Raw genomic sequence first — 26,120 nt, forward strand, 5'->3', positions numbered from 1 at the left:
GCACAGCATAGTCCCTCACCCGCCGCCGACCAATCACAATTGCACACTTCACCCGCGGCCCGGCGAGGGCAGACCAATCAGGCCGCCCATCGTCATCAAGTGGGGACGCGCCGGAGTTGTCCCTTCATAGAGTGGGGCGCGGTAGTGACGTCAGGAGGAAGGCATACTGAGGGGTGGAGAGTTGCACCCATCATGGACTTAGCCCGCAGTCCTATCCACACTTACCTGGGAGTAACCCCATTGACCATAATGTGGCTTACTTCTGAGTAGACATGCATACCTTGGGCTCTAAGTCTGCAGTCCTATCCACACTAACCTGGGAGTAAGCCCCATTGACCATATTGTGGCTTACTTTTGAGTAGACATGCATAAGAGACATGAGACATGCTCGAAGAGCCCAGTCCTATGCATGAAAACCGGAGCCCCTCCAGCAGGGGCCTCTTGTGAAAAAGAAGCTCTACTGTCTACTAGTTTTTATGGGAAAGTCATCTCCATTGGAGCTTTTTGAACTGCTTCTTAAAGAGCGCAACAGCCCCCCCCCCCAGATTAACCCCATACACAATAGGTGGTGATTTACTACAAGTGACAAAGGATTTCAACTTTTGACAAAATTTAATCACAAACTCCTGCCCTCCAACAGCCCAATCCTATGCATGTCTACTCAGAAGTCCCACTATTGTCAATGGGGTGTACACCCAGGTAAGTGTGGATAGGATTTCAGCCTCCATCCCCCCACCCTGTCTTTTAATGCACGCCTGAGAAACAGATGTCAGTTACTATCTGCAGTGAGAGCTGTTATTCAGAAGCCAAAATCACTTGGAGGGGACTTTTCTGCTGTAGGGAGCAAAACTGATTGTTGTTTTTTTTTACACAAAAAGATTTAAATTTACAGTTTTTTAAAAAAGTTTTTTATTCATTACTTTTGGATCTCATTCTTCCTCCGAGAAGCAAAGGATGTATACATGGTGGTTTCTTCACATTTTATCCTCACAGCTGTGAGTAGATTTAGCTGAAATATGGCTAATAGTACAAGGCTATGGATTTTTACCTAGAAGTTCCATTATGTTGAATAGGGGCTTACACCCAGGTAAGTGTGAATAGAAGTGTAGCCTTTGGGCCCAATCCTATCCAATTTTCCAGTGCCAGTGCTGCTGTGCCAATGGGGCATGCACTGCATCTTGTTGTGGGACAGCAGTCACAGAAGTCTCCTTAAAGTATGGGAACATTTGTTCCCTTACCATTATTATTGTTATTTTTATTAATTTATACTCCGCCTTTTTGCCCAACGGGCACACAAGGCGGCTTACAACACTTTAAAAAATATAACATTAAAAACAATCATTAACATCAATTTACAATAATTAAAAAATCTAAAAACAAACCCCGTGGATTTTCATATAAAAGCCATGGGCCTGCACCGGTGCTGGAAAGTTGGATTGGGCCCTTTGGCTGCAATCCTGTGCTCATCTTGAACTCAATAGGGCTTATTTCTCAGAAGACATACTTAGAATTGTGCTGCACATGATGATTTAAGGCCCAGGTCTCCCTGATTCTAGTTCTCTACCAGTTATCAGGGGTGGCCCATCCATGAGGCCAACTGAAGTGATTGCCTCAGGCAGCGGATCGTCAGGGACACCCCCATCTACCCACTCACCAGTAAGGCCCAATCCTTTCCAACTTTCCATGGTTGATGCAGCTGTATTGCAGCACCAAGGTAAGGGAACAAATGTTTCCTTGCCTTGAGGAAGATTCCATGACTGTCCACCACCACCTCTACAAGATGTAGCTCATGCCCCTTTGGCACAGCTATATCAGCACTGGACTGTTGGGTAGGACTGGGCCCTGAGTGTGGCAACTGGGCTATTTGTCAACTTTTCAGTGCATGCCTATTGGAGGCTGGAATGGGGGAGTTATATTTAGATGGCAGCAGTTCTGCAGTTAAACTTGCCATGAGTTGAAATCTCATCTCAGTTTTAGTTAATTGTCCAGTCGTAGATGTGGGGTTATTTGTGAAGTGTTACTCCCCCCCCTTTTGGGGGGATGACTTAAAAAGATTCAATTATGGCAGATTTCCCATGGAAAATACTGAGTCAGTCTTTTCTGCACTGAGGACTCCCTAGTGGAGGAGTGTCAATTTCTGTGCATTTCCTTGCATGCATTTGAATAGACATCATCTATTGCATCTCATGCTCATGTGCAACTGGTTTTTTTTGCTTATGTCTCTAACAAACATAGACATAAGTACTATGTTTCCTGTAATCTTTGGGTACATTTGCAGGAGGAATCATCTCCCCAGGAGATTTTGGAAATCTGCCAATCACCTTAGCAATGCATGACCAGTCAATGGATGACAAGTTACACACAACTCTCACTGCTTTCATTTGAAGCCACCTTCACATACTTAAATTACTTGTAGCTCAATGGTTGCCAGATAAGGGACCAGACACCCTGAAATCTATATTTATGGATCTGCATGAACAGAATAAAACATCTTTATTTTAATTCCTGAATGGTCAATTTGCAGCATGGATGTAATAAATTGAGTGGCATGGGGGTGCTTGTCCAAAGTTCAGCTGAAATGTCTGCGTGACTTCCTCTTTGCCGATGATGCAGCTGTCACTACCCACTCTGCTAAAGATCTCCAGCAGCTCATGGATCGTTTTAGCAAGGCCTGCCAAGATTTTGGACTGACCATCAGCCTGAAGAAAACACAGGTCATGGTTCAGGATGTGGACTCACCTCCCTGCATTACAATCTCTGCACATGAACTGGAGGTTGTCCATGACTTTGTGTACCTTGGCTCAATGATCTCTGACACTCTTTCTCTCGATACCGAGCTAAACAAGTGCATCAGTAAAGCAGCTACCACGTTTTCCAGACTCACAAAGAGAGTCTGGTCCAACAAGAAGCTGACGGAACATACCAAGATCCAGGTCTACAGAGCTTGCGTCCTGAGTACACTTCTGTACTGCATGGACTCTTCGCTCGCAACAGGAGAGGAAACTGAACGCTTTCCACATGCGCTGCCTCTGACGCATCCTCGGCATCACCTGGCAGGACAAAGTTCCAAACAACACAGTCCTGGAACGTGCTGGAATCCCTAGCATGTATGCACTGCTGAAACAGAGACGCCTGCGTTGGCTCGGTCATGTCGTGAGAATGGATGATGGCAGGATCCCAAAGGATCTCCTCTATAGAGAACTCGTGCAAGGAAAGCGCCCTACAGGTAGACCACAGCTGCGATACAAGGACATCTGCAAGAGGGATCTGAAGGCCTTAGGAGTGGACCTCAACAAGTGGGAAACCCTGGCCTCTGAGCGGCCTGCTTGGAGGCTGGCTGTGCAGCATGGCCTTTCCCAGTTTGAAGACACTTGGCCAACAGTCTGAGGCTAAGAGGCAAAGAAGGAAGGCCCATAGCCAGGGAGGCAGGCCAGGGACAGACTGCACTTGCTCCCAGTGTGGAAGGGATTGTCACTCCCGAATTGGCCTTTTCAGCCACACTAGACGCTGTTCCAGAACCACCTTTCAGAGCGCGATACCATAGTCTTTCGAGACTGAAGGTTGCCAACAGGAGGGGGTGGTTGTAGCTGTGATATGTCTCAGTAGGGCTCCTTTCCTGTGCTACTATCTAGTCCAGTACACTAAAGGCACACATACCTCAACACAGGTGGGGCAAGCGCATTGCAGCGCACATTGTCAAAATTTGACTTGTGGTATAGTTGTCAAAAAGATTAGCCACCATGCTCTCTAATCCATAATCTGATTTGTGACGTGTTTTGCACTTGTTACCATGGAGAACCCCAGGGAGTTGGGTTAGCAATAATTCCTAGCAAATACAGTCTGGCGTGTGCTGCAGAATTCAACTGTGAGCACTTTTTCTGGAGAAGAGCGGGATATTGGGAACTCATTGAACACATTTGTTGGGAACTTCATAATAGACTCAGAGGAATGATGCCCGATCAGGGTGACCAGACATCCTCTTTTTCCAGGAGATATCCTCTTTTTTAGCCTCATGTCCTGGAAAAGGACTTAAATGTCCTCTTTTTCCCTGTGAGCAGGCATTGCATAGCTTTCTTGTAATTAATAAATTATATCTAACAAATATAAGTAGCATAGTTTTAAATTTAATAATAGTGTTTAAATTAACCAATGAAATCAATATACAAGTGTTTTTAGTTTTATTTTTATGTCCTACAACTTTCTTGGGTGCCCTACATTTTGGGGATGCCTTGTCCTCTTTTGCAGTTATGACATCTGGTCACATCTGTGCCTGATCTGTGCATTCAGAAGAAAGACCCTTGGGGTTGAATGGGATTTACTCCCACCTAAGGCTGCAATCCTAACCACACTTACCTGGGAGTAAGCCCCATTGCCTATAATGGGACTTACCTCAGAGTAGACATGCATAGGCTTGGGCTGTGAGTAGACATAGGATAATTGCAGTCAACCTCTCCAGCCTAAACTGCATGTGGCTGGCAACAGCAGGGTGTGAAGAGCAGGAGCACCAGATCTTATGCACTAGGGAGAGTGAGCCTGGAAGCACATGCTGCAGCTTCCACTGAGGTGGTTCTGCACCTGGGGCTGGAATGAAAGGCTTCCACCCCTGAGCTCCTGCACCTTCCCTTTCAGAAACCAGCCATGGCCATGCTGGGCTAGAAGCCTATCCACGGAGACAGTTCTCCTGCCCGCCGGAGGGGGCGCCGCAGCATTGTCTCCCTGGGGATTCTCATCCCTGCAGGCAACCATAGATACAGAAATAGCACGGTGCGTTTGTGTTTGCTTCCCAGAGGAACATTGCAGGCCGCTCTAGCACAGCGTCTCGGTGGAAGGCGTTCCCTATTCCCGCCCTCAGGTCTGGATTTGGCTGTGATTTGCATAGACTCGAGCTTCTGCGCAGGCGCGAAGGGGCGGAGGCCGCGGGCGTTCGAAAACAGCGTTACCGACGGAGTTGGGTTGGGAGAGGCACCAATTGAGGCGCGCAGGTAACGGGGAGGCCACATCTGGGGGGGGCCCTCCTGGGTACCCCCTCTGGGGACGGAATAAACCACAGACTGATGCCAGACCTCTGTGGCTTTGCCCACACGGCCGCTTTCTCTCCCCCCCGCTCAGAGATTGGTACAGTCCTGGAGTTCTCTCCCTTCTCTGCACAGAGGCGCTGAGCTTTCAGCTGACCCCAGGCAGAGCCCTTCCATAGGCACCTGCTGGGGAAAGGCTTTCCTGTGCTGCTTCTCTTAAAGGCACAGAGCCTCTGTCCAGGGGCAGGCCTGACACCCTTTCCCCATGCCCTCCCAAGTCTGAACCCCAGGCTTGTGGAAGGTGGGCACTCTCTCCACCCCATCTTTCCGTACCTAGGTGCTTAACTGGTGGGTGGGGAGGCAGGTGAAGTAGTGCCTCCTCACCGGAGTTCTTCAAAAAGTGCTGCTGCCGTGTGAGGCACCCACAACCCATGGTGGGTGGGGAGGCAGGTGAGGCAGAGCCTCCCCACCAGAGTCCTTCGAAAAGCACTGCAGGTGTGTGAGGCACCCAAGCACCCACAGCCCATGCACTCTGGAGTGTCTGGGGTCCAGGGTCACACTCCACACATGGGTTGTGGGTGCTAGGGCACCTCACACAGTGGTGTCGGTTCTCAAAGGACTCCAGTGGGGAGGCTCTGCCTCACCTGTCACCCCACCCACTGCTCATCCCTGGTGTTTCATAGTCGGAGTAGAGGGTCAAATCTGCCTTTTGCATGCGGTTCTTTGTCATTTGATGCCCTCTGTTACTTCCATCACTTGTCAGATGAAAATGGTCAAGACTTTTTCTATATCAGTGTTTCTCAACCAGTCCTTGAGGTGGTGTCAGGTGGTACTCATGGGACCCCTGGGCAGCTGCTGCCTAGCAGCAAGACCAGAAAAGTGGTGCAACAGACAGCAGTAGGAGGCTTGGCTTGGCAGGCAGAGTTCCAAAGAATGTTTTTCTTCGCCTGAAAAAGCCCTCCCATCAGTCCTGAGCCCCTTACTGGTGTTTGTTAGTGACCTCCCAACCCAGAAGTAACTGGTGATGATGTCATCACCAATTACTTCGGGTGATACTTCAAAAAGGTGGACCATGTGAAGTGGTAGGGTGCAGGATAAACGTTGAGAAAAATTGTTCTATATGAATGAAGCAGTTAGTACATAGTAGGAATGAAAAGCAAATTCTCTATGGTAGGTAATAGGGATAGGCACTTGGAAGTCCAGTCTCTAGCATGCCCCTAAGACCATTAAGCGTAAATGATATTGTGCGTTAGAGTTTGAGGAAATGTCTGTTTGGCAATGAACCTGGCTAACTAAATAATTCTTGATAAGGAAGCAGGTGCAGGAAAGCACACAAAAGCAGTTGAACTTGTACAAAACTGATAGGCTGCTTAAAATGGTTCGGAGACTTTAGAAATGATGAAAGGTGGTAAATTGGCCAGACTTCAATCATCAGACCAGTATGGATCACATCAATCACAATGTCATTTTGGCTTGAAACCATGAACTGTGGCACCATTGAGTGATCTCAAATTGTGCCTTTTACCTTCTTAAATGTGGAACTTTAGGAGAGCAAACACTGTTGTGTGCCTGGTGGGTCACTTCAGACTCCTCAGCTGAATACTCTGCTCCCAATCCTAGGTTTAGAGCCTCGTAACCCACTGTTCTCCCTCAGAGACTGTACCTAGGGGCCTTGAGACTTTCTGCACAAGTGATCTGGCTCAAGGCCACAACTGAATGAGAATAGAAATGGGCAGCCCAATCCTAATCAGCACTAATGCAGTGGGTCCAGCATGGTTGTGCTGCATCCTATTCTGGTAGTGAGCAGGCTGGAGGTCTCCTCAAGGTAAAGGGGCATTTGTCCTCTTGCCCTGAATAAAGCACCTGCTTGCACAACAGGTCTACTTGGATCTGTGCCAGCATCCAAGTGGAGCTGTATCAGGATTTCAGGCTTGAAGAGGGGGATAGGATATGTTGTGCATGGCTGCTGTCGATCCTACTCTCTTCTGAGACCTGATCCACCCCCTTCATGCCCTCCCCCACCCCTGTAGTGCTCAGAGCAGCTCTTACCTGCTCTGGCCCATGTTCCTCCTTACACTGGTGCAAGCCTTCACGCTGGTGCCACTAACTTCTATGCTGTTGCAGTGTGCATTATGGATGGCAGCTTTGCAACTGCCTAGGCCAGTGCAGTGGTTGCTGCGCCAGCACTAGCTTAGAGTAGGATGGTGTCATGATTCAAAACACAAAGGCTTTGTTAGGGAAAACTCTAGCATATCGGCACTCTCCTTTGTGTGATCCAAGACACAGAAAATGGGGGCCAGAGACTAAGGAATGGATTGGCCAAAGCCACGATGATGTTGGGAAGGAGCAGATAAATGCCGGTTTTGTGAGTTTTTGAGCCTTGGTTCAGTTCAGAATATTGCTCCTATTAAAATTTGTTGCTGGTCAGAACGAAATGTCTATGCTAGCCAGTAACTACCATGATCCACCAAATGTTTTTGGGAATGAAACTTTAAATATACAATTCTCTTCCATGTGGAATGAATTTATTTGTATATTTTTGGTACTGCAAATATTTAAATAGAAGGTAAGGGTCAGACAAGTGACCTGTTGTAACTAAATAGTAAGACAGGAATCAGGTGGTGTTTTGCAAATAGTTTGACAGATTTCTTATTTTAATTTCTTTTTGAAAATGCAGATGTGAGATTCTTGTGACTGGCTAAAATGGATCAACCCACAGTCAGTCTGTGGGTGAAGATGGAACCTTTTTTAGTGGGAGCCTTGCAAATCCCACCTTCAACCAAGTTTAGTGTGCATTATCTCCGGAAAATGTCCACTTATGTCCGGATGCGTGCCAGTGAAGGGTATTATCCGTTTCTTTCCTGGCCTATGTGGCGACACATTGCCTGTGGGAAGCTGCAGTTGGAGAAGGACCTGGCTTGGTTGTACTTTGAGTTATTTGACAGTCTTGTTGAAAGGACCCCAGAGAAGCGACTGGAATGGGCAGAGGTGATATCCTCCTGTGCAACTGAAGAGGAAACAGAGAAGCAAAAGAATAAGGCATGAAATGTGATCTTTTAATTTTCAGTACACAGGCATTTGAGTGTATGCTGTGTGTCATGGTTTCTAACTTCTCATGCACTCAGTGTGAAAAAATACTTATTTCTGGCTTTTGTCATTTCTGCCATATCTGGCTTTTGCCTTTACAGTTCAACATAGGACAAAGTTCAACATAGGACAAAGTGTGCTTAAGCTTATTGAAATTGCCTCTAGTTTTTTGTTTTTTTTAAATCAAGTACAGATTGAGTCTCATTATTCATGAGGGTTCCATTCCCAGAACTCGCTCAGATTTTGGATGGCAAAAATTGCATTAAAGCTAATCCATTTAAAAAACAATGTCGTAAAAACAGCCTTGCTGACCTTTGTAATGCATAAAGCAATCAGTCTCTCTCCAGGTGCTTAGAAAGGCTTCACTCTGAGGCAGTAATCTCTCCCTTCACCAGTAGCGGCAGGGCTGGGGAAAGAATGGAGGAGGTGATAATCACTGCCATTTAGCATTCTTTCACATGCTCAGGGGAAAGGGAGGGGTCGCTTGCCTCAGTGAAGCTGTTCTAAGTGCCTGGAGAGAGAACGATTGATGGATTGTCAGCTGGCTGCCCTCTCTCACATTAACAAAGCTATTGTTAAAGGACTTTTTCCCTTTAATTTAAAGGGCTCTTCTCATCCTGTTGAGAAAAACTGTGGCTGAAAAATCTGTGGATAATTAGGTTAGACCTGTAATCTGACTCTGTTGCTGAATACAAAACAACCATCACAGTTAAAAAGTGTGGTTCTTAATGATCATCTGTTTTTAAAATAAAACTTTTTCTGGTCTCTGTACTTCAAGTTGACTGTGGACACTCTGCAGTTCCTGCTGTTTCTCTATATTCAGCAACTAAACAAGTTTTCCCTGAGGACATCTCTGATTGGAGAAGAGTGGCCAAGTTCAAGATCAAAGTTATGCAGTCTGAATGGGGAATCCACCAGTCAGATCAAGGTATTGAACTGCTCTTCTTCTTCCCCCTTCCCACCCCCTATAGAACAACTGTCAAGATTTTGTTTGAAGATGGGACGAAGTAGAATATACCTTAAACCAGTGGTTTTCAAACTGGTGGGTTGCAAGGGGGTAAGTTTTAAACTGGTGGGCGTGCAGTGGTAAGTTTTTTTTTTTTTTTAAACCTGTAAGCCTGACAGTCAGGCGAGCCTGTGGATCACATCACTGCCTTCCCCTGCCCCCTTCAAGACTTACCTGAAGTCTTGATCTCCCTGTGAGTTTGAGAACTGCTGCCTTAAACTATATATTTATATTTCTAGACTTCATGCCAGTTTGCAGTGTGCTCTTTAAAGTAATTCCTTCTCCAAACTTAATCTTTTAAAAAGCATAATTCTGGTTTGTGCTTTTGTTCAACAGATTATCTATTACCTTCTGTTGTTCATTGTGGTGCCTCTTAAAAGAGATGTTATGTGTTTGTTGTAAAATTCTCTAAAAACTAAATAGCAGCAGTAGGTATTGCACGTCTGCACATACATTTAAAACAACTTGTATAAAAATAGTGATCTAGTTAAGGTAACCAATTGCAGAGTAAAACCTTGCAGTGACATTGTCACCCAGCATGTGTTCATTAGAATTTTAATTTGGTGGGTACTAATTTAGGAATCTTTCTCTTCTCTTAATGGAGGCAGCTGTTATACATGTACTGGAAGTTGGCAGTCCTGTAGTTGAAGCTCCATCCTGAATATTTTGTTCTTTTGTTTTTCTGTATCCTCTACATACAAGCAAAGCATATACAGTGGTGCCTCGCAAGACGAAATCAATTCGTTCCACAAGTCGTTTCGTATTGCGAAAATTTCGTCTTGCAAAGCGCGGTTTCCTATAGGAATGCATTGAAATTTAATTAATGCGTTCCTATGGGCAAAAAAAGACAGAACAAAGTCAAATTTGGTTTACAAAGTGTTTATTAAGTGCTCTTTAAAGGCATACATACTGTACAGAGGATTTCAAAAACGTCAAGCACAAAACTTCAACTTTTTAATTTTAAAAATTTGTCTTGCGAAGCACGGCCATAGAAAAAATTTGTCTTGCGAAGCACGGCATAGAAAAATTCATCTTGCGAGTCACCAGAAAAAATCGCAAAAACGCTTTTGTCTTGTGAGTTTTTCGGTGTGCGAGGCATTCGTCGTGCGAGGCACCACTGTATATGCTTTAGGATCTTAGGTAACACTAGCTGCCGTCTTTTTAAAGGGAGTGATGAAGTCCATGCTACTCTGTTACCCATGAGGAAATAAGGACAATGACCAGCTGCTCTGTTGTCTTTTATTCTGTGTGCCAAGTTTGTAGCAAACCATCAAGACTTCAATGGAAGGGGAATTTACACTTCTATTTATAGCTATTGTGCTTAAGTTGTTCAGGCTTGGAGTTTGGTTTTGTGAAAAAAACATCCTGTGTTTGATAACCTGTTTTTTGTTTGGTCTAAGAACTGGAATGACAGCTACCATGAAGCCTTTGTCCAGAACCACCTCCAGGATCTTCTGGAACTGTTATTGGATCCAGATCAGCTCAGTGCCTCCTCTCACTCTACCCACGGTAGCCTAGTATCACCTGAAGCTGTTCGAGCTCTCAGCTTCCTTATTGAAGGGTGTGTGAACAAAAACAGGACTGTCTATCCTCTACATGAGCTTGCACTCTGGCAGCCATTGCATTCCAAGAGTGGTTTCTCCAAGATCTCCAAAGCCTTCTCTTTCCCCAAGCTGGCTTCCTGGCTTAGGGCTTGCCTCACTGGGAACCCATTTGGAACATCAGCTTGCCTCAAATCCGGGAAGAAGCTGGCGTGGGCACAGCAAGGTACAGTTAAATTTATTTCTGGTCATCCTCAAAGTCTTGGTACTTAAGGACAAAATCTTCCTTTTCTGTTATTTGAAGAAAACTAAGTGGTTTTCTGCTGTCCAACATGGCATCTTTACACCATTACCACCTCTTGAATAGGCTGATTTTATGTCTGGTTTTTTTCCCAGCAGCCTCCAGTAAAATTGAGCTGACGTAGTGCGTACTGTCAGACTTCTTAGTTAACATTTTCATCCCCAAGTATTAGTTAAAATCTCCGTTTGCTGTCTCTTACTTCAGATGTTTAATGAACATCCATGCTGGTGCCAGTTTAATGAATATCAGTGCTGATGCCAGGGTCTCGGTGGCCTGCCTCTTTGTGTGGTTTAACACAAGAAAAACCTTGCTAGATCAGGCCAAGCAAGTTTCACTTAGGCCAGCTTTCTCTTTCCCATAGTGGCCCGCCAGCTGCATCTGGGAAGCCCAAAAGCAGGAGAGAAGCTATACTTTCCCCCCCATCATTGCTTTTCTGTAACTGATGTTCAGAAGCGTATTGCCACTGAGCCCTGATGCGTAACTGTCATGACCAGTAGCTATTGACAGAACTTGTCCAGTCCCATTTATAGGAGTTAAAGCCATCCAAGCTAGTGGCCATCATCACTATTTTCTGTCAATGAATTCCGCAGATTAATTGTGCACTGTGTGAAGAAATACCTCCTTTTAATTGTCCTAAATCTTCTGGCAGTCAGTTTCATTGGATGATCCCTAGTTCCTAATATGTGAGAGAGGGAGAAAAACTCTCTCAGTTCTTTTTTACACCATTCATAATTTTATAAGTTTCAGTCCTGGCCCCTCTTAGTTCCCTTTTCCCCAGGTAAAAAGCCCCAAACATTGTAGCCTTACCTCATAAGAAAGGTGCTTCAGCCTTCTGATCATATTGGTTGCCCTCTTTTGCTCCTTTTCCAGCTCTACAATATTCTTCTTGAAGCATGGTGACCAGAACTGTTCACAGTATTCCATAGATTTAGGTTTTGGACGTTCCGCCCTTGAACAACTCGTGCCTTTGCTGCCTACTGTATTGGGGTCTTAAGGGGTTGACTGGACCCCCAGCAGTGTGAACCCTTAGCCAGTGCCTGACCTGACTGAGCCCTGACCCCAGCTCTGATGTCATTTCCTAAGAAGGTATTTTTTAGAATGGTAATGAAAATGTATATATCTGTTTCTAGGGCATTTCAGTGTACTAATTTTTATATCCTTCACATTTTTGTCAAGACTGGCAAGTTCCCAGTTTTATAGATAGTTTGATCCACAGATAATCTCCCGGCTCCAAATTTGATCTTGATTGTATTCCTTCATACCAAATATTATGTGCTGCTCTGTCCTTAAAGCACTGATTAGGCGAGGTTGGTATTGCTAGTTATCTATTCCATGTTGAAGTGGTAAGTTAGATGACTGCTAAGCATTGGTTTGTTTAGTTGTGTTCCTTGTCACTGACCTTATTAAAGTCTTACAAAATACTACAGTTGAATAGATGTATGGTGGATTGGGGGGAGCTTCTCAGATCTTGGGAAGAGGCACAAATAGTACTCATACCTAATGCAGATAAATATGGCGTTCTTCCAAAGTCCTATAGATGTGCATCATTATTAAATGAGGCTTACATTTAATTAAAGCATTAGGAAAAATAATGAAGAATGTAGACAAAGGATGAAAAAGGATTTATTTCGGAGGTGAAAATTGGCAAAAAAATGACATTTTTCCTTATATGCAAATGAAAAAGGGGGAATATACCAGCAGGTTTACACTTATTGGATATATAAGATAATTTTATGTAGGACTATCTGTCCATGTTTTGTTTTTCATTTTCTGTACCATTGGTTATTAATCTGTACTATTTGCTGATTTGCATTTTAATAAAAAGCATAACAACCAGAAATGTTCCAGTACTTCTAACGATGCTGTTCTCACTTCCTGTGTGGGGAATGTAATTCCAGAGTTATACATATAACCGGGAACAGATTTTGCTGCTGCTGCTATTATTACTACTACAGTATATGGGTTATAACTTGGCTCCCTCGTCTGCTAATGGACCATACTTCCATTTACACAGAGGAAGTTGGGTACAATTTTTGTTGTTTTTTCCCTTAACCTTGCTGCTCTTTGCCTCTTATACTGTTCTACTCTACTTTCTGGCTGAGGGTGGCTGTTTTGAGAAGGGATGGGAAAGGTTTTTGTGTGAGCTTATTTGCCTTAGGATACAAACCAGTATTTATACTGTGTATCACTTTTCAGCAGCAACTACAAAACTTCATAGAGTGGTTTACATAGCAAAAGAAAAGAAGATTCCTTGTTCCAAACAGGCTCACAATCTCGAAAAAAGGCACAAGAGAGACACTTGCAAACAGTCACTGGAAAGGATATTATGATAAGATGAATAAGGACAGTTGCTCGTCTGCTTCTACATATAAGACGACCAAGGTGTCTCTCTTCCCAGTTAGGGAATTTAAGTCTGTTGTAGACTCCTTATACATATTTTGGTATGTTAAGGATAGATACTTGTAAAGAATCTATATTGCCCATGTTGGTCTCATTTAAAGTTTAATATGATTAAAGCAAAGACTTTAGAGAGGAAGGAAACCACATTATTCTAGATTTGCATAATTTTAGGCAGTAAGAGTGAAGGGCTATGTAAATATTTTGCTTGAGGGCTACATACTGTGCATAAATATGTAACATGTAAAGTTGAAACGGGCTACAGCCTGTTTCAGGTCTCAGGTTGATGGCAAATCTTTTATGTTGGGGCTGTGCTTCCTATTGGACAAAAACTTTGAATTAATTGTACGTGCTACTGGATAATCTTTAATCAGTGAAGGTCTCTTTGATTGTTTGGAGGCTGGCAGGAGAATAAGTCACGAATGACTGCCCTGTAATTTGTTACAGGGCACATTGGCTTAAGCAGTTCTTTTTTTAAAGGTATATTTAACTTGATCCTTACAGTTGAAGGAACAACCAAGCGAGCTAAGATTGCCTGTAATACGCATATGGTCCCATCAACACACCGAATAGTTGTGATGAGTCAAGTTTACAAGCAAACGCTGGCAAAAAGCTCAGATACCCTAGAAAATTCTCATGTGAGGATTCATCGCTGCTGTGAATCCTTCATCTACTTGCTTTCTCCACTGAGGTGAGTTTGCCTTCTCCAGTCCACACTGCCACCTTATTTCAAAGGTACAGTATATGATTTGTTCTGCTCTTGGCTGCTTTTTCTTTTCTCTTTCAGGTCTGTGACCATAGAGAAGTGCAGGAATAGCACCTTTGTCTTGGGCCCAGTGAAGACAGTAGTTCATCTTCATAGCTGTGACAATATCAAAGTCATTGCTGTTTGCCACCGTCTGTCCCTGTCCACCACCACCAGTTGCACCTTTCACGTTCTCACCCCAACTAGACCTCTCATCCTCCTGGGTAACCAAGCAATAACTTTTGCCCCCTTCCACACCTACTATCCTATGCTTGAGGACCACATGGGCAGAACTGGCCTGGCTACTGTGCCTAACTATTGGGACAATCCAATGTTGGTATGCAAAGACAACTGTGACTGGAATGTCTTCAGACTCCTTCCTCCTTCTGAATTTTATCCCTTTGTTGTTCCTTTTGAAATGGAAGGAGACACAACAGAAATCCCTGGTGGGCTGCCACTTGCATACCAAAAAGCACTGAATCAACGAGAACAGAGGATACAGGTCTGGCAAAAGACAGTGAAGGAGGCAGGGTTGACCAAGTAAGAAACAACTTTCTTCCAGGAGGCAAGAATTAGCTGCTGTAGCAGCTTTGGTGAAAAATTTAGCAATGTTGTCATCACTCAAATGTTGCTTACGTTTCACTCTCGTCCTGATTGTTTTACAGGATTGTTGTGGACCATTTACTTATCTGCTTTTCTAGTTTGTTAGCATGTTGTCTGTAATAGTTTTGAAAGTCAACCCACAATATACAAAAATGCATTTTAACTGATGAAATGGAACACTTAGACATGCTGGAAAATCTGTTGCTGTTTCACAAACATATAGTAATCTTTATTTCCAAAAATAATATCAGTGAACTACAGCGAGACCAAATTTAGATGATTGGATATCATTTAGTGTCTCTTTACACCACTAAAAAAGCATATTTTTTTAATCTATTCCGTTCAAAAGACTCAGAAGAAGACCTGAGTGGACAGGCATGTCTAACAGTTTTTGTCTCTGTTGTTTTGCCTTCCCCAGTTTTGTGCCATTTAAATGTAGCAAGCGATATGGCATAGTTTTCCTAAATAAAAAATATCATTGGAAAACTATATATCAACTTTCATTTATTTGAAGGAAGAGCTTGTGACTTGAACTATGTTTGAATGGAACACTTTGAGGCTTTTCTGATGTCACACTAAGAAATGGTTTAGAAACACTAAGAAATGATCTGAGAATGAATAGGCATGAGCTCTATCCTGTTGCATGCCTTCTCTTCCCACATATGCTGACAATAGAAACCTCCCAATTTTTGTGTTGAAGCAAACCAGTGTTTGTTGTTTCATCCATACCTTGAAAGTCATGGTGTGCCTACAAACCAGAATCAAACCGTGTTCCAGTCTAATCCATCTTTGTTATTTCAAAAAAGAAAAAAAAGAGGCCTATGTACTTCTACCATTCTAGTTACTTAGATGGATGATTCCGAAGTCTAGTGTGTGCATTTGTGAGCAAATATTTTCATTTCTGGGCCTAATTTTCAACAGAAAAAGCTGTTGAAAAGAAGATTTAAGTGATGCTATATTGCACATACTACAGTGCCAATGTTTTGATGGATTTCAGGGATCAGAGGAAGACATTCCAGATGCTGGTGGAGAGCAAGTTCCATGAATGGTTAGTCCACACAGGCAGTCAACAGCAACTTGACAGCCTGGTGCTTCCTACTACAGCTTCTAAGCAGGCAACGGGATAGGAGAATTTCTGGAGCACAACGGTTTGGTAAGTTCAACTATCAAGCCTTCCTTACTGCATCATGTAAAGAGACTACATATGGTCTTGCACCCAATAAAAACAACAGCTCTTTGGATCCAAAAGGTCCATGTGGTTTAGTATGCTGTTGCCTGTGGCGACTGGGAGATGTCCACAGCTGGGGCATGATGGGGCTATCCCTTGTTGTTTATCTCCCACTATCAGGTAATAAGCAAGTCTGCAAACTCTAATCAGTATATAAATCCTTTGCATGTTATAAGCATTTGTAATGCTTAGATTTGCATTGATCCTCTGGCCAAATCTAGCTATCTTTCCATTTTCATGTTGCATTAAAAAGTCATAAGTAGCATTAGATTAATAGAGATTAATTTAATTCTGTTAAATTTGTATTGTTCTGAAGAACAGTATAGAGAGGGACGCTAACTCCTGGTATATGTGTGCCACAAATCAGGATAAAAAGGATTCACTGGGATTTATTCCCACACAAGTGTGCATAGGATGACAGATTTAGGCTTAAGATGGAGCCTAAATCTGTCATCCTGTGCATACTTGTGTGGGAATAAAGCCCAGCGAACACACTAGGACATACTCCTAAATTCAGAATGGCATTGTTCTGTAGGGCTGCAATCCTATACACATTTACCTGGTAATCTCCATTGAACTCAAAGGGCTTACTTCTGAGTAGACAAACATAGACTTGCACTACAACACTCTGAAATAGCTCCCTTTTGCTGTCCATATCAGCTTTGGCTGATATCCTTCGTCCTTCCATTTTAAAACTCTGTTCTGTACACTATATTTACTTCTGCCTGTTTCTCTAACTGCTCTGTGTTCAGGTTTGCACAAACTCACCTGTTTGCCCATTCCCACCAGCGCCTTCCTGCCTTCCCCAGGCCTCTTTAAAACACACCTTTTGCAAAATGTTTTTCAAACCGATGTGGTGTCATATCTGCTGTGTGTTCTGTCTCCTCCCTCAGTGTGTATTGTCCCCCCTTTTTTAAATAATTGTGTAACTTAAAATTGCTAAGGTGCTGTACAGGGGCTTCATCACTTCCATATGGTGCCAACATCCAACTGATGCACACTTGTGCAGCATTGGTATGACAGAGAAAATATTTCTGATGTTTAATTCTTACCTGTTCAGATTTTCTTAGTTGCTGGTAGAAGTAAACTAAGGTGGATGCTTTTTCCATGATGTCAATGTGGCAATTTAATAGTGAACTATTATTACGTGGTAGAAAAATAATGGGATTGTTTTACTGCATTCAACAAATAAACTTCGTTTTTTAATTTGCTTTGTACAGTTCTGGAGATGTACTGTGCCAAACTTGAAAGTTTCCCCCTCAATAGACTGGGGACAAGATGATTACAAACACTTGTGGCCATTGTTCCTGAATTTGAAAACTTGGACCTGCTTGGTATCATTGCCAAGGAGAAGATGGAGTTTCTCTCTTCGTTCCTGTTCTCATGGCATTTTTCCTTACTTTGCACTTTTCTCAGGAATTCAGCCTTTATAGGAAACCAGCCAGGGCCTTGCTTTTACCTCTTCTGCCCAAAAGTCTAAGACCAAAGATGAAATTCTTGTGATGTATAAAAGTGCCTGGAATTACTTTCCTGGTGTGAAGATCAGGCAAAGTTCTGGTTGCTGAATGAACTTTTCCCCTTTTATGAACTGCAACGGATGGGTTTTTTTTGCATAAACCTCACAAGATGTATTTTTATACCAGTTGTTTAGCACTTTGGCTATGACACTTAATTAAATTGACATTATTGGTTTCTTTGGTTTATTTTTTTACTTTTCAGATTTGTTGAACATGATAGAAAGCATTGTTCTTTACTGAAAAATTAGTCTCTCTTCACTATTCTCTCTCCCATGTGCCTATTGGTGAAGCGTTCTGGGGCATTCTGCCTTGCTTTGGTTTTTCTGATGGGCCACCCAGGGAGTGCTATGTTAGTAATCTAAGGAAAAGGTTTCTAGTATACTGGAGGACCATGAACCAGAGTAGTTCTAGAGCGGCGTTTCTCAACATTTGTCATTGCCAGTTACTGGCAATGCCAGATGATGTTATTGCCATTTACTTCCTGACTGGGCGGCTAGACGCAACATGAGAAACACTAGTAAGAGGCTCAGGGCAGACAGGAAGGCTTTCTTGAGCATGCAAAAAGGACAGCTGAGCCTCCTATTGCTGCTTGTCACTGCTGGTCTCACTGCTAGGTGGTGGTGGTATGGGGACGACGACCCGCAAGTACCTCCAGACAACATCTCAAGTACCACCAGTGGTATGAGTACTACAGGTTGAGGAAACACTGCTATAGAGTCCCTGTGACAACTGAGCAGGCAGATGTTAAAAGGAGTAAGTTCAAGGTATCTCTCAGTACCCTTTTGTGAAAGGGAAAGAATAGTCATTTACACTTTAAATGCATTAGCTTGTTTGATATAGGTGAAAAAGTGACCGAATTTAACTAAACAGTTTCTTTCTGAAATCATAATGGTTCTTCTAATGAACTATAAAGCTTATTTTCAGGGGGGAAAATTTCCAGTTAACCTGGATGTCTTTCAAACCACCCAAAGCCCAACAACGCTTTTGTTTTCATATTTCACATCTATGATGACTTCAAAGCATGCACGCCTCATTGGTCTATTGCTACAAATGTCAGCTCTCATTAATACTCTGGATTCACAGTGTTGCAACCGCTACCTTAAAATTTTCCATTTACAAAGCTGAATTTCATTAAAGTGGCAGAGACTTTCCCAGTTGAGTAATTTATTCATATTACTAGTAGAGGAATTATTTATACAAGTTTCTAAATTAAATTCAGTGCAGACTTAGGTAGCATGAAACACACTCACTGAAAGCTCAAATGTACTGAAGACAGGTATGTAGTGCTGAATGTCACATTTTAGTTTCAAATCTCATAATTACTAAGCTTATTTCATCTTTCCTGAGGTCTTTGAGCAACATGGAATAAGTTCACCAGGCCCCTTAACCCACTGAAAACTTAACAAAACACTTCCAAGAAAATTTCTGTTGTGTTCTAGTTTCAGCAAAGAATTCTAGCGGTGGTACTTGTACCTGCCAAAAAATTCTAGCAGTGGTGCCTGTACCTGCCAATAGATTGCTTTCTGTTTTGCTTTTTCTGACATGGAGGTGAGTCTACATGTTGGAAAAAATGAACAGATGAAATGGAACTAGTGACAAAATAATTTTGGCATATGTAAATACCAACGGCACCACAAAAAATTGTGAGGTTTTGGTTCTAAATCGGATTGAAGAGGCATGCAACCTAAATATAACAATGCTTTTGCTGGAAGGAATTTCATTTGTATTAGAGGAGCTCTTGATATTGCTCTCTGCCCACACTTTTGAACTCTATTCAGTCATGTGAAAAGAGCTGGAAAGCTTTTTTTGTGTGTGTATGGGGTGAGTTCAAAGCAGACAATTATTTGTGGGATTCATTTCAAAATGTTTCCCTAGTTTGAAGGGCAAGTGAATGGGAAGGTATGTGAACTAAAGAGGAACACTCTTTAAAAACAAAAAAAAAAATCACATTTCTAAACACTTTGTAAGAACCATTAGATAACCATGGCTTATATATGACATCTTTTCCTTTTTGTTAAGTTAAAAGTAATGCAGCACATGCATTTAAAAATGTGCTTTCTAAATAACTAGCCTTTTAGATGGTGGGTTAACAAAAATCCTGTTTGGGGCCTTGCTGTGGTTTATTAGTAATGCCAGAAATCTCAACCTTGGGAATCAGAAGACTTTTAAAACCATCTTCTCACATTCTCCAACCCCCTTCAATAAATCCATAACATGTCAGCTCCCCTCATCTTTCTGTCTGCGTTTGGCATCTGGCAAGAGCTTCCTTCGTTTAAAATAAACCGAAGTAGGTTCCTAATTTCTCTTTGAGAAACATCTTCAAGTGAAATGACCTCTGAATAAAAGGATACTCATCTGGTCATCATTTAAGCTGAAGAAGTAAAAGCCAACACATTTGGACTCTGTCCTTCACTCCCAGGGCCAGCTCAAGAGCTCCTGATGCCTGAGATTGCATGCAAATGCTGCCCCCCTACCTTACCTGGTGTTGTATAGTCTCTGAATTGGTAAAGGAAGAGGATGGAGTGGAAGAAGTGTGGAGGAGAGAAGGGCTAGAGCTTCAGAGGAGCAGTAGCAGTGTAGGTGGGTATCCACTGATTTGTTGACAGCGGCAGCTACCTTTGTTGACTTTATAGATGGGTCAGCTGTGTTCACTCCTCTTAGATAAATCAGTCAGGCAAATCATATTTGGGCAAAGGTATTTTAGGTGCTTAACTACATCCTATTACAAAACAAAATAACCACCCCATCACTTAGGCTACTTCACATCATGTGTTTTTCAGTTCTCCATCTAAAAATGTCATGCATTAAAATTAGTGTACAGTTCACAAATGATGTATTCTGGAGCCATTCAAGAATAATTTTGACTGGCCAGCTCTGGAGCAAGTGATTAACAAACAGCTGCAGTTCTTTTGTTTCTGCATCCCAGTTGAGTCTCCCATTTCATGAAAATCTATGAAGTCTAAAAATATTAATATGCAAAAGCAGGGAAGGTGTGTTGGCCAATGACAGGGTAGTGTTACAGCATCATAAATAGATCTAATGGTGTCTTTCATTTGATGTTCTGTAGCAAAGAGTGTTTCCTGCTCAGCTAAGGTGATATTCTCCAGGCTGCCTGTTCTGAGCCATTCAAAGTTCAAATGTTGTTTTCTGGTTTTGACCTTATATTGTTTGAACCTTTCATTTTTTTAAAAGATTATATAACATTCAAAGTTAGGGATGGGAACCTTGTCGCCCCACTTCATTTGTCTGCAGGCAGTTGCTTTTTAAAAATTTTTTGAATAATTCTGCTAGGGTTTTGGTGTTCTGTGTCAGCAAAGCATTCAGTACTTGATAAAGCAACAGACAATGCTGAAAAATAAAGGGTGCAATGAAGCCTGCTTTTATTTTGTAATCCTGTTTGCTTTTCTAGAACTGATGAATAGGCTTAGAAATCACTGACTCAATTTTTGGATCCTGTTCTCATGACAAAGCGAATGTCTGCTCTAAAAATGAGCCGACTATAAAATGAGGCTTCCTGGTATGGGCTTTTGCAGCTGCTTCCTAGATATCCATTTCCTTCGGGGTATAGCACCTAGCATTGATAATGTCCAAAACAGGAAACAGGGTGAGTATACTGAAAGCTTCAGGTTCTCTCTCTTCCTCTCCTCTATCTAAAAGGTGATGAAACTTTGAACAAGTCATGTTTGGCAGAACTAAGGAAAAAAAAATAGGAGCAAAAAGTTGGTGCATTTCTGCATGTCTCAGTCTAGTCAGGCACCTCTTGAGTAGAAGATTTTCTAAGTTTGAGAACAAATAAATGCCTGAAGCTATTGATGGAGTTGCCTGGCATATATTCAAGCTACTCCAGTGTCTTTGAAAATCCAACATTTTGTCAACTGGAGATCAATATTTTGGAATGATATTAGATGGTGACAAAAACATCTGTCCTTGTTTTCTTGGCTCTGTGAAAGATGAGAAAAATCAGCAAAAAGGAACCTGGATTTATTTGGGTGATTAAAAAAAATTAAAATTTAGATTTCTTCTTGCACCTGGAAAATACTTTTGCAGAGAGGATGAAGTGAATCTTATTTCTGAGTAGGCATGAGTGAGGTTAAGTTGCGAGTATGGAGCTTTCTGAACAATCCTGTGGTACGGACTTTAAGGATGTACCACTGCAGTGGTGGAGGTCTGCATGTTTAAATGCTATTCTGTGTAAAATAAAATAGCCTGCATGGAGAAAACTAATTTTCTACATGCAAGGCATCCAGTTCTTGCTTAGTGTACCAGTTTGGGGTTTTTTTGTTTTTGTTTTTTTAAATATGCAAGGGGCTTTTGTTTTTATGTGGGGGAGCATTTGAACATGTAATCCTCCACTTTTGTGAAGGAGTACAGCCTCCACAGTACTGTACCATGTGATTATTTATGAATGCATCGATCACTTGTAAGTTGCTCTGAGCACTGATTTACAGTAGGCCTGGAAATGAGTCTGTGGTACACATTTTCTGAGTATGGAATGAGCTATATTTTGTTCCTGCAATAATGATATATGTTTCCCAGATAATGCAACCATTGTTGGGACATAGAATGTGGTTACATAAGAGTTCCTGGGCAATTGTCTGTTACCTGTTATTTCCTGCCACTCCTCCATCTGAATGTTGATATCCCTGGCTATGTTGCATGAATAGGATGATGGTACATCTTCTGAAAGGGGCAGAGATTTCGGGCAGTTTTGGAGTTTCCCCTGTTTATGCCCCATATACAAAAAGCCCACCTGAATCCATGACAAGATAAGGAGAAGAAGAACTGGAATTGGAACTGGAAAAACTGGCTTCTGTGCTCAATGTGATGGCAAAGAAGTAGAGCTGAAGGGATGGTATGTTACCAATGTGAATGCAACAAGTGGATTACTCCTACCTACCTAGCCATGTAACAGACAACCTATTAAGGTTCTTATGAACAACAAATTATTCTTCTGCCTTAAGGGAATGTGTAAGGGTTTGATCACTATAGAGGCCCTACCCATAAGGCCAAATGAGGCAGTTGCCTCCGGCAGCAGACTGGCTGGGGCACCAACCTATATCCACCCCTCACCTCTATTTACTGCTCCTTCTCCCTTGATTATGAAAAAGAGGGGAAGGCGCAGAAGAGAAAGCATGAAGGAGAGGAAGGTGGTGGACTAGAGCAATTCAGGGAGCAGGACAAGCAAAGGGTGCGTCACAAGGTAAAGGATGGCAGCAATTGGTACAACACCTCAGATGCCAGGATCAGCCAAGGGTTTGGTCATCTTGGGCACTGGAGTTGTAGCTCAGGGGTAGAGAGGACATAATTCACATGAATGCAAGGTCCCAGGTTCAGTCCCTGTGATCACCTGGAAAGACTTGTGATTGAAACCCTAGAGAGAATAGCGTTGTGCAGATAATTCTGAGGTGGATAGATGGATGGCCTGACCCAACATAAGGCTGTTTCTTATGCTTATGTTCGTATGGAAATGCTTCAACACGTATCTGTGTGAACAGGTTGGGAGTGCTCTTGTGGTATAACTTCTGTGTAACTTCTTTTAATTTTTAGGTGCAAGAGAGGTTCCCAGTGATTACAGTTTGGTCAAGTTGCTCTTCTGTGTCTAGCGCAAAATGTGTTTCCTTCTGTTCTTTGTGTTCTCAGATTACCTTCTACGAAGGCAAGAATTTCCAGGGGCGCCGCTATGAGTGTGACAGGGACTGTCCGGATTTCCACACTGACTTGAGCCGTTGCAATTCCATCCGTGTGGAGGGGTGCCCCTGGGTGGTTTATGAGCGGCCAAATTATGCAGGGAACATGTATGTGGTGGCCCATGGGGAGTATCCTGAATACCAACGCTGGATGGGCCTTAATGACCGCATCAGCTCGTGCAAACCTATTCAGATTGTAAGTCTGACATTTCTTTTTCCTCTGATTATGCCTAGATGAATGTGATATTTTTTGCTCAAAGCCTGGCATTCTGGGAATTGAGGCAATGCAAAACCTAAGTGGCACACAATCCCCTTACTCAGCACGTACATAGTACATCATTCTACTATTTTATTCTTGATTAATTCACCTGGAATAACTTCAGCACACTTTTTTGTATTCAGAGGTTATTACATATAGGTGATTGCATACAGCAATCAAGACTGCATCCACAGACAGACACCCTGAGCCCATGGGATAGAGAGTGTTTGAACTCAAAAGAATAAAAGCAGTAGCTAAGGCATCTGGCATCCTGGGGGCACAAAATTTTTTAACACTAACTATAACCCCTTAACACCCCCCAATATGACATCTTTGAGCCCTCCGAAAGGCACTTCCAGTTTATCAAAAACCAGACACCCCTTCAAGGTGTGGTATCCAGAGCAATGTACCCCGCTGCCCCCCTTAGCTAAGCCACTGAACAAAGGAGTGGAGATACATACAATGGTAAAAATGAGATGTGTCTTCCCTTCCTCCAAGGATCTCAGGGCAATGTGGCTATCATGACCACATTGAGGGGTAAGTCACTCGGATGCATCACGTATCGCATAATCCTATGCATATCTACTCAGAAGTAAATCTCATTGTGTTCAATGCAGTTTACTCCCAGGAAAATGTGTATAGAACTGCAGCCATAGTTTTGGGTAAATGTCCAGAGCTACTATAGATTTTTTTGCTTTAGCAATTAATATTTGACTTTTTTTAAAAATCAGGGTAGGGTTAGGCAAAGGAGTCTGTACTGCTCCTGTACAGCCTGACAGTAACTGTTGTGTTCTTTTTCCCTGTTCTAGTCCAGTGGAGGCAAATACCAGATTCAGCTCTTTGAGAAGGGTGAATTTAGTGGCCAGATGCATGAGTCCACAGAGGACTGCCCTTCTGTCATGGAGCAGTTTCATTTTCGGGAAATCCACTCCTGCAAAGTCATGGATGGAGCCTGGGTTTTCTACGAACATCCCAATTTCCGTGGCAAGCAGTACTTCCTGGAGAGAGGGGAATACAGTAAACCTGTTGAGTGGGGGGCTGCCTCCCCAGTGGTCCAGTCCTTCCGCCGTATTGCTGAGTAAGAAGCAAGGTGGAGCTGGAAGCTGACCTGAAAGCTGACCAGGTGTCATAAATAAAGCATTTGTGGGGTTGATGCTGCTGTCTGCCATTATTTGTGGTAAATGTGTGTCTGAATGCAACTCAGAGTGTTTTTTTTTTTTTTTTTTGTCAAGGGAGGATAGGCTGGCCTGAGATGGTGCACCAGATGACATCTACCTTAACTGAGCATTGTGGAAGAAGTGTGGAGGAGAGTGTTCTAGCAGGAGGTGCTCTAGCACCACACTCTACTCCAGTGTTTCTCAATGTTTGTGCCCTGCTGTACCATTTTACGTGGTCCACTTATTGGAAGTACCATCGGAACTAACTGATGATGATGTCATCGCCAGTTACTTCCAATTTGGGAGACCAAATTGGATGATTGCAGAGCGTTTCTTCATAGTTCTAGAAAATTTGTGTCCAGATAGATATACACCAGGATTCTGTGGGGGAATCTAAGTGTTAGCTATGTTCATGAGCCCTCAAGAAAATTGTGTGCATGAGTGTACCTGCGTGTGTGTGTCCATGCATCTGTCCCTAGGCCCTAACCAGTGTTTTTTTCTTCTTCCTCAAGGATCCCACCACCTCTTAGGGCAGGGGGTGGTTTCAGGAGGGTGGAAAGGAAAAAAGACACTGTTTTTCCTTTTCCACTCTCTTGAAACCTCTCTGTATATTGCAAAGAGGGGAATTTTAAAACCACATGGTACACATGGCCATGACCCTATCCCCCCACTTCAAGGAGATGATAATTTGTTGGAATGGACCTGTTTAAATTACCTTTCTTCTACTTTCCATTAAAAAAAAAATTGATGCTCAACTGCCCTCAACATCCTGTGACTCCTGAAGGCCACTGATCATTCTCAGTCCTTGGGCCATATTATGTTAAATGCTATGTTTCTTTTACATTGCAAATCAGTGTTTTTCTGCATAGCCAAAGCCCCCTGAGGTTGCAGAAATGGAGGTGGTATTGTTTCACTGCTCAGCTGATAGGTCTGGTATTAGAAGGAATAAGTATGACCATGCAGCACATTGTTGCCTCATCTCCCCAGCCCATAAGAGGGGCTGTTTAGGGCTCACAAAGTGCACTCCACCCCTCCCGTTCCCCTTGCATTAAAGGGCTCAGGTTTGGGGATGGCTACTGTTCCTGAACCTGAATATTTTATTGCTATATATGGCAAATGGTGGGGAGGTTTTGGAGAGGGGGGGGGAAGATTAAAGGCCTTAGTTACTTAGTTACATTAGTTACTTCTTTTGGAATCACCCCTGCATATAGTGGAGGCATGGAAGTTTTTTAGACTGATGGTGAAAATCCTCTTTAACCCTAACCCCCTTCCTCCCAGCACCAATGCTTACTATGCACTGTTAGGAACTTGAGCAGGCCAATTTCCCCCCCCCCCCCGATATCCTTACAGTGCTTTCAACCACAGACTTAATTGATAAACTCATAGAAAACATGACTTTCAGTTGCTGCCTTTAGGCCAGCGTTTCCCAAAGTGTATTCCTAGGGGTCCTGGGACTCCTTGAACCTCCTTCAAGGGCTCCATGAGCACATCATTACTGGTGTGCCCCTGCCTGGTTTGCTCATCCATACTGCCTGTCTCCCCTTTCTTCATTCCCCTTCTATTGCAGCTGTTTGCCA

At 42.9% G+C, this 26,120-nt stretch overlaps 1 protein-coding gene across 4 annotated transcripts; it reads left to right on the plus strand.

Annotated features, from left to right (window-relative positions):
- The first annotated feature begins 4,930 nt into the window (after positions 1–4,930).
- Positions 4,931–24,515, plus strand: TBCCD1 (TBCC domain containing 1). Of its 4 annotated transcripts, XM_066620176.1 has the most exons (9): positions 4,931–4,982; positions 7,693–8,054; positions 8,881–9,030; positions 10,509–10,875; positions 13,852–14,038; positions 14,135–14,316; positions 14,518–14,632; positions 15,693–15,848; positions 17,144–17,571. In XM_066620176.1, the coding sequence occupies exons 2-8, from the start codon at positions 7,719–7,721 to the stop codon at positions 15,820–15,822; spliced, it is 1,467 nt and encodes a 488-aa protein (XP_066476273.1). In that variant the 5' UTR covers positions 4,931–4,982; positions 7,693–7,718; the 3' UTR covers positions 15,823–15,848; positions 17,144–17,571. The 4 variants fall into 4 exon arrangements, with proteins under 4 accessions (XP_066476273.1, XP_066476272.1, XP_066476271.1 ...); XM_066620175.1 differs by lacking the exon at positions 17,144–17,571 and adding an exon at positions 23,081–23,164 and having other exon boundaries at positions 14,135–14,632; XM_066620174.1 differs by having other exon boundaries at positions 14,135–14,632.
- The last annotated feature ends 1,605 nt before the right edge of the window (positions 24,516–26,120 follow it).

This window comes from Tiliqua scincoides, chromosome 3 (assembly GCF_035046505.1).
Source record: "Tiliqua scincoides isolate rTilSci1 chromosome 3, rTilSci1.hap2, whole genome shotgun sequence".
Classification (NCBI taxonomy): Eukaryota; Metazoa; Chordata; class Lepidosauria; order Squamata; family Scincidae; genus Tiliqua; species Tiliqua scincoides.

Excerpts from the sequence above, each read along its gene's own strand:
- TBCCD1 (XM_066620175.1), top strand. The coding sequence starts at position 7,719 with ATGGATCAACCCACAGTCAGTCTGTGGGTGAAGATGGAACCTTTTTTA. Across the intron at positions 9,031-10,508 it reads AATCCACCAGTCAGATCAAG|AACTGGAATGACAGCTACCA; the intron begins GTATTGAACTGC and ends GTTTGGTCTAAG. Across the intron at positions 14,633-15,692 it reads AAGGAGGCAGGGTTGACCAA|GGATCAGAGGAAGACATTCC; the intron begins GTAAGAAACAAC and ends GATGGATTTCAG.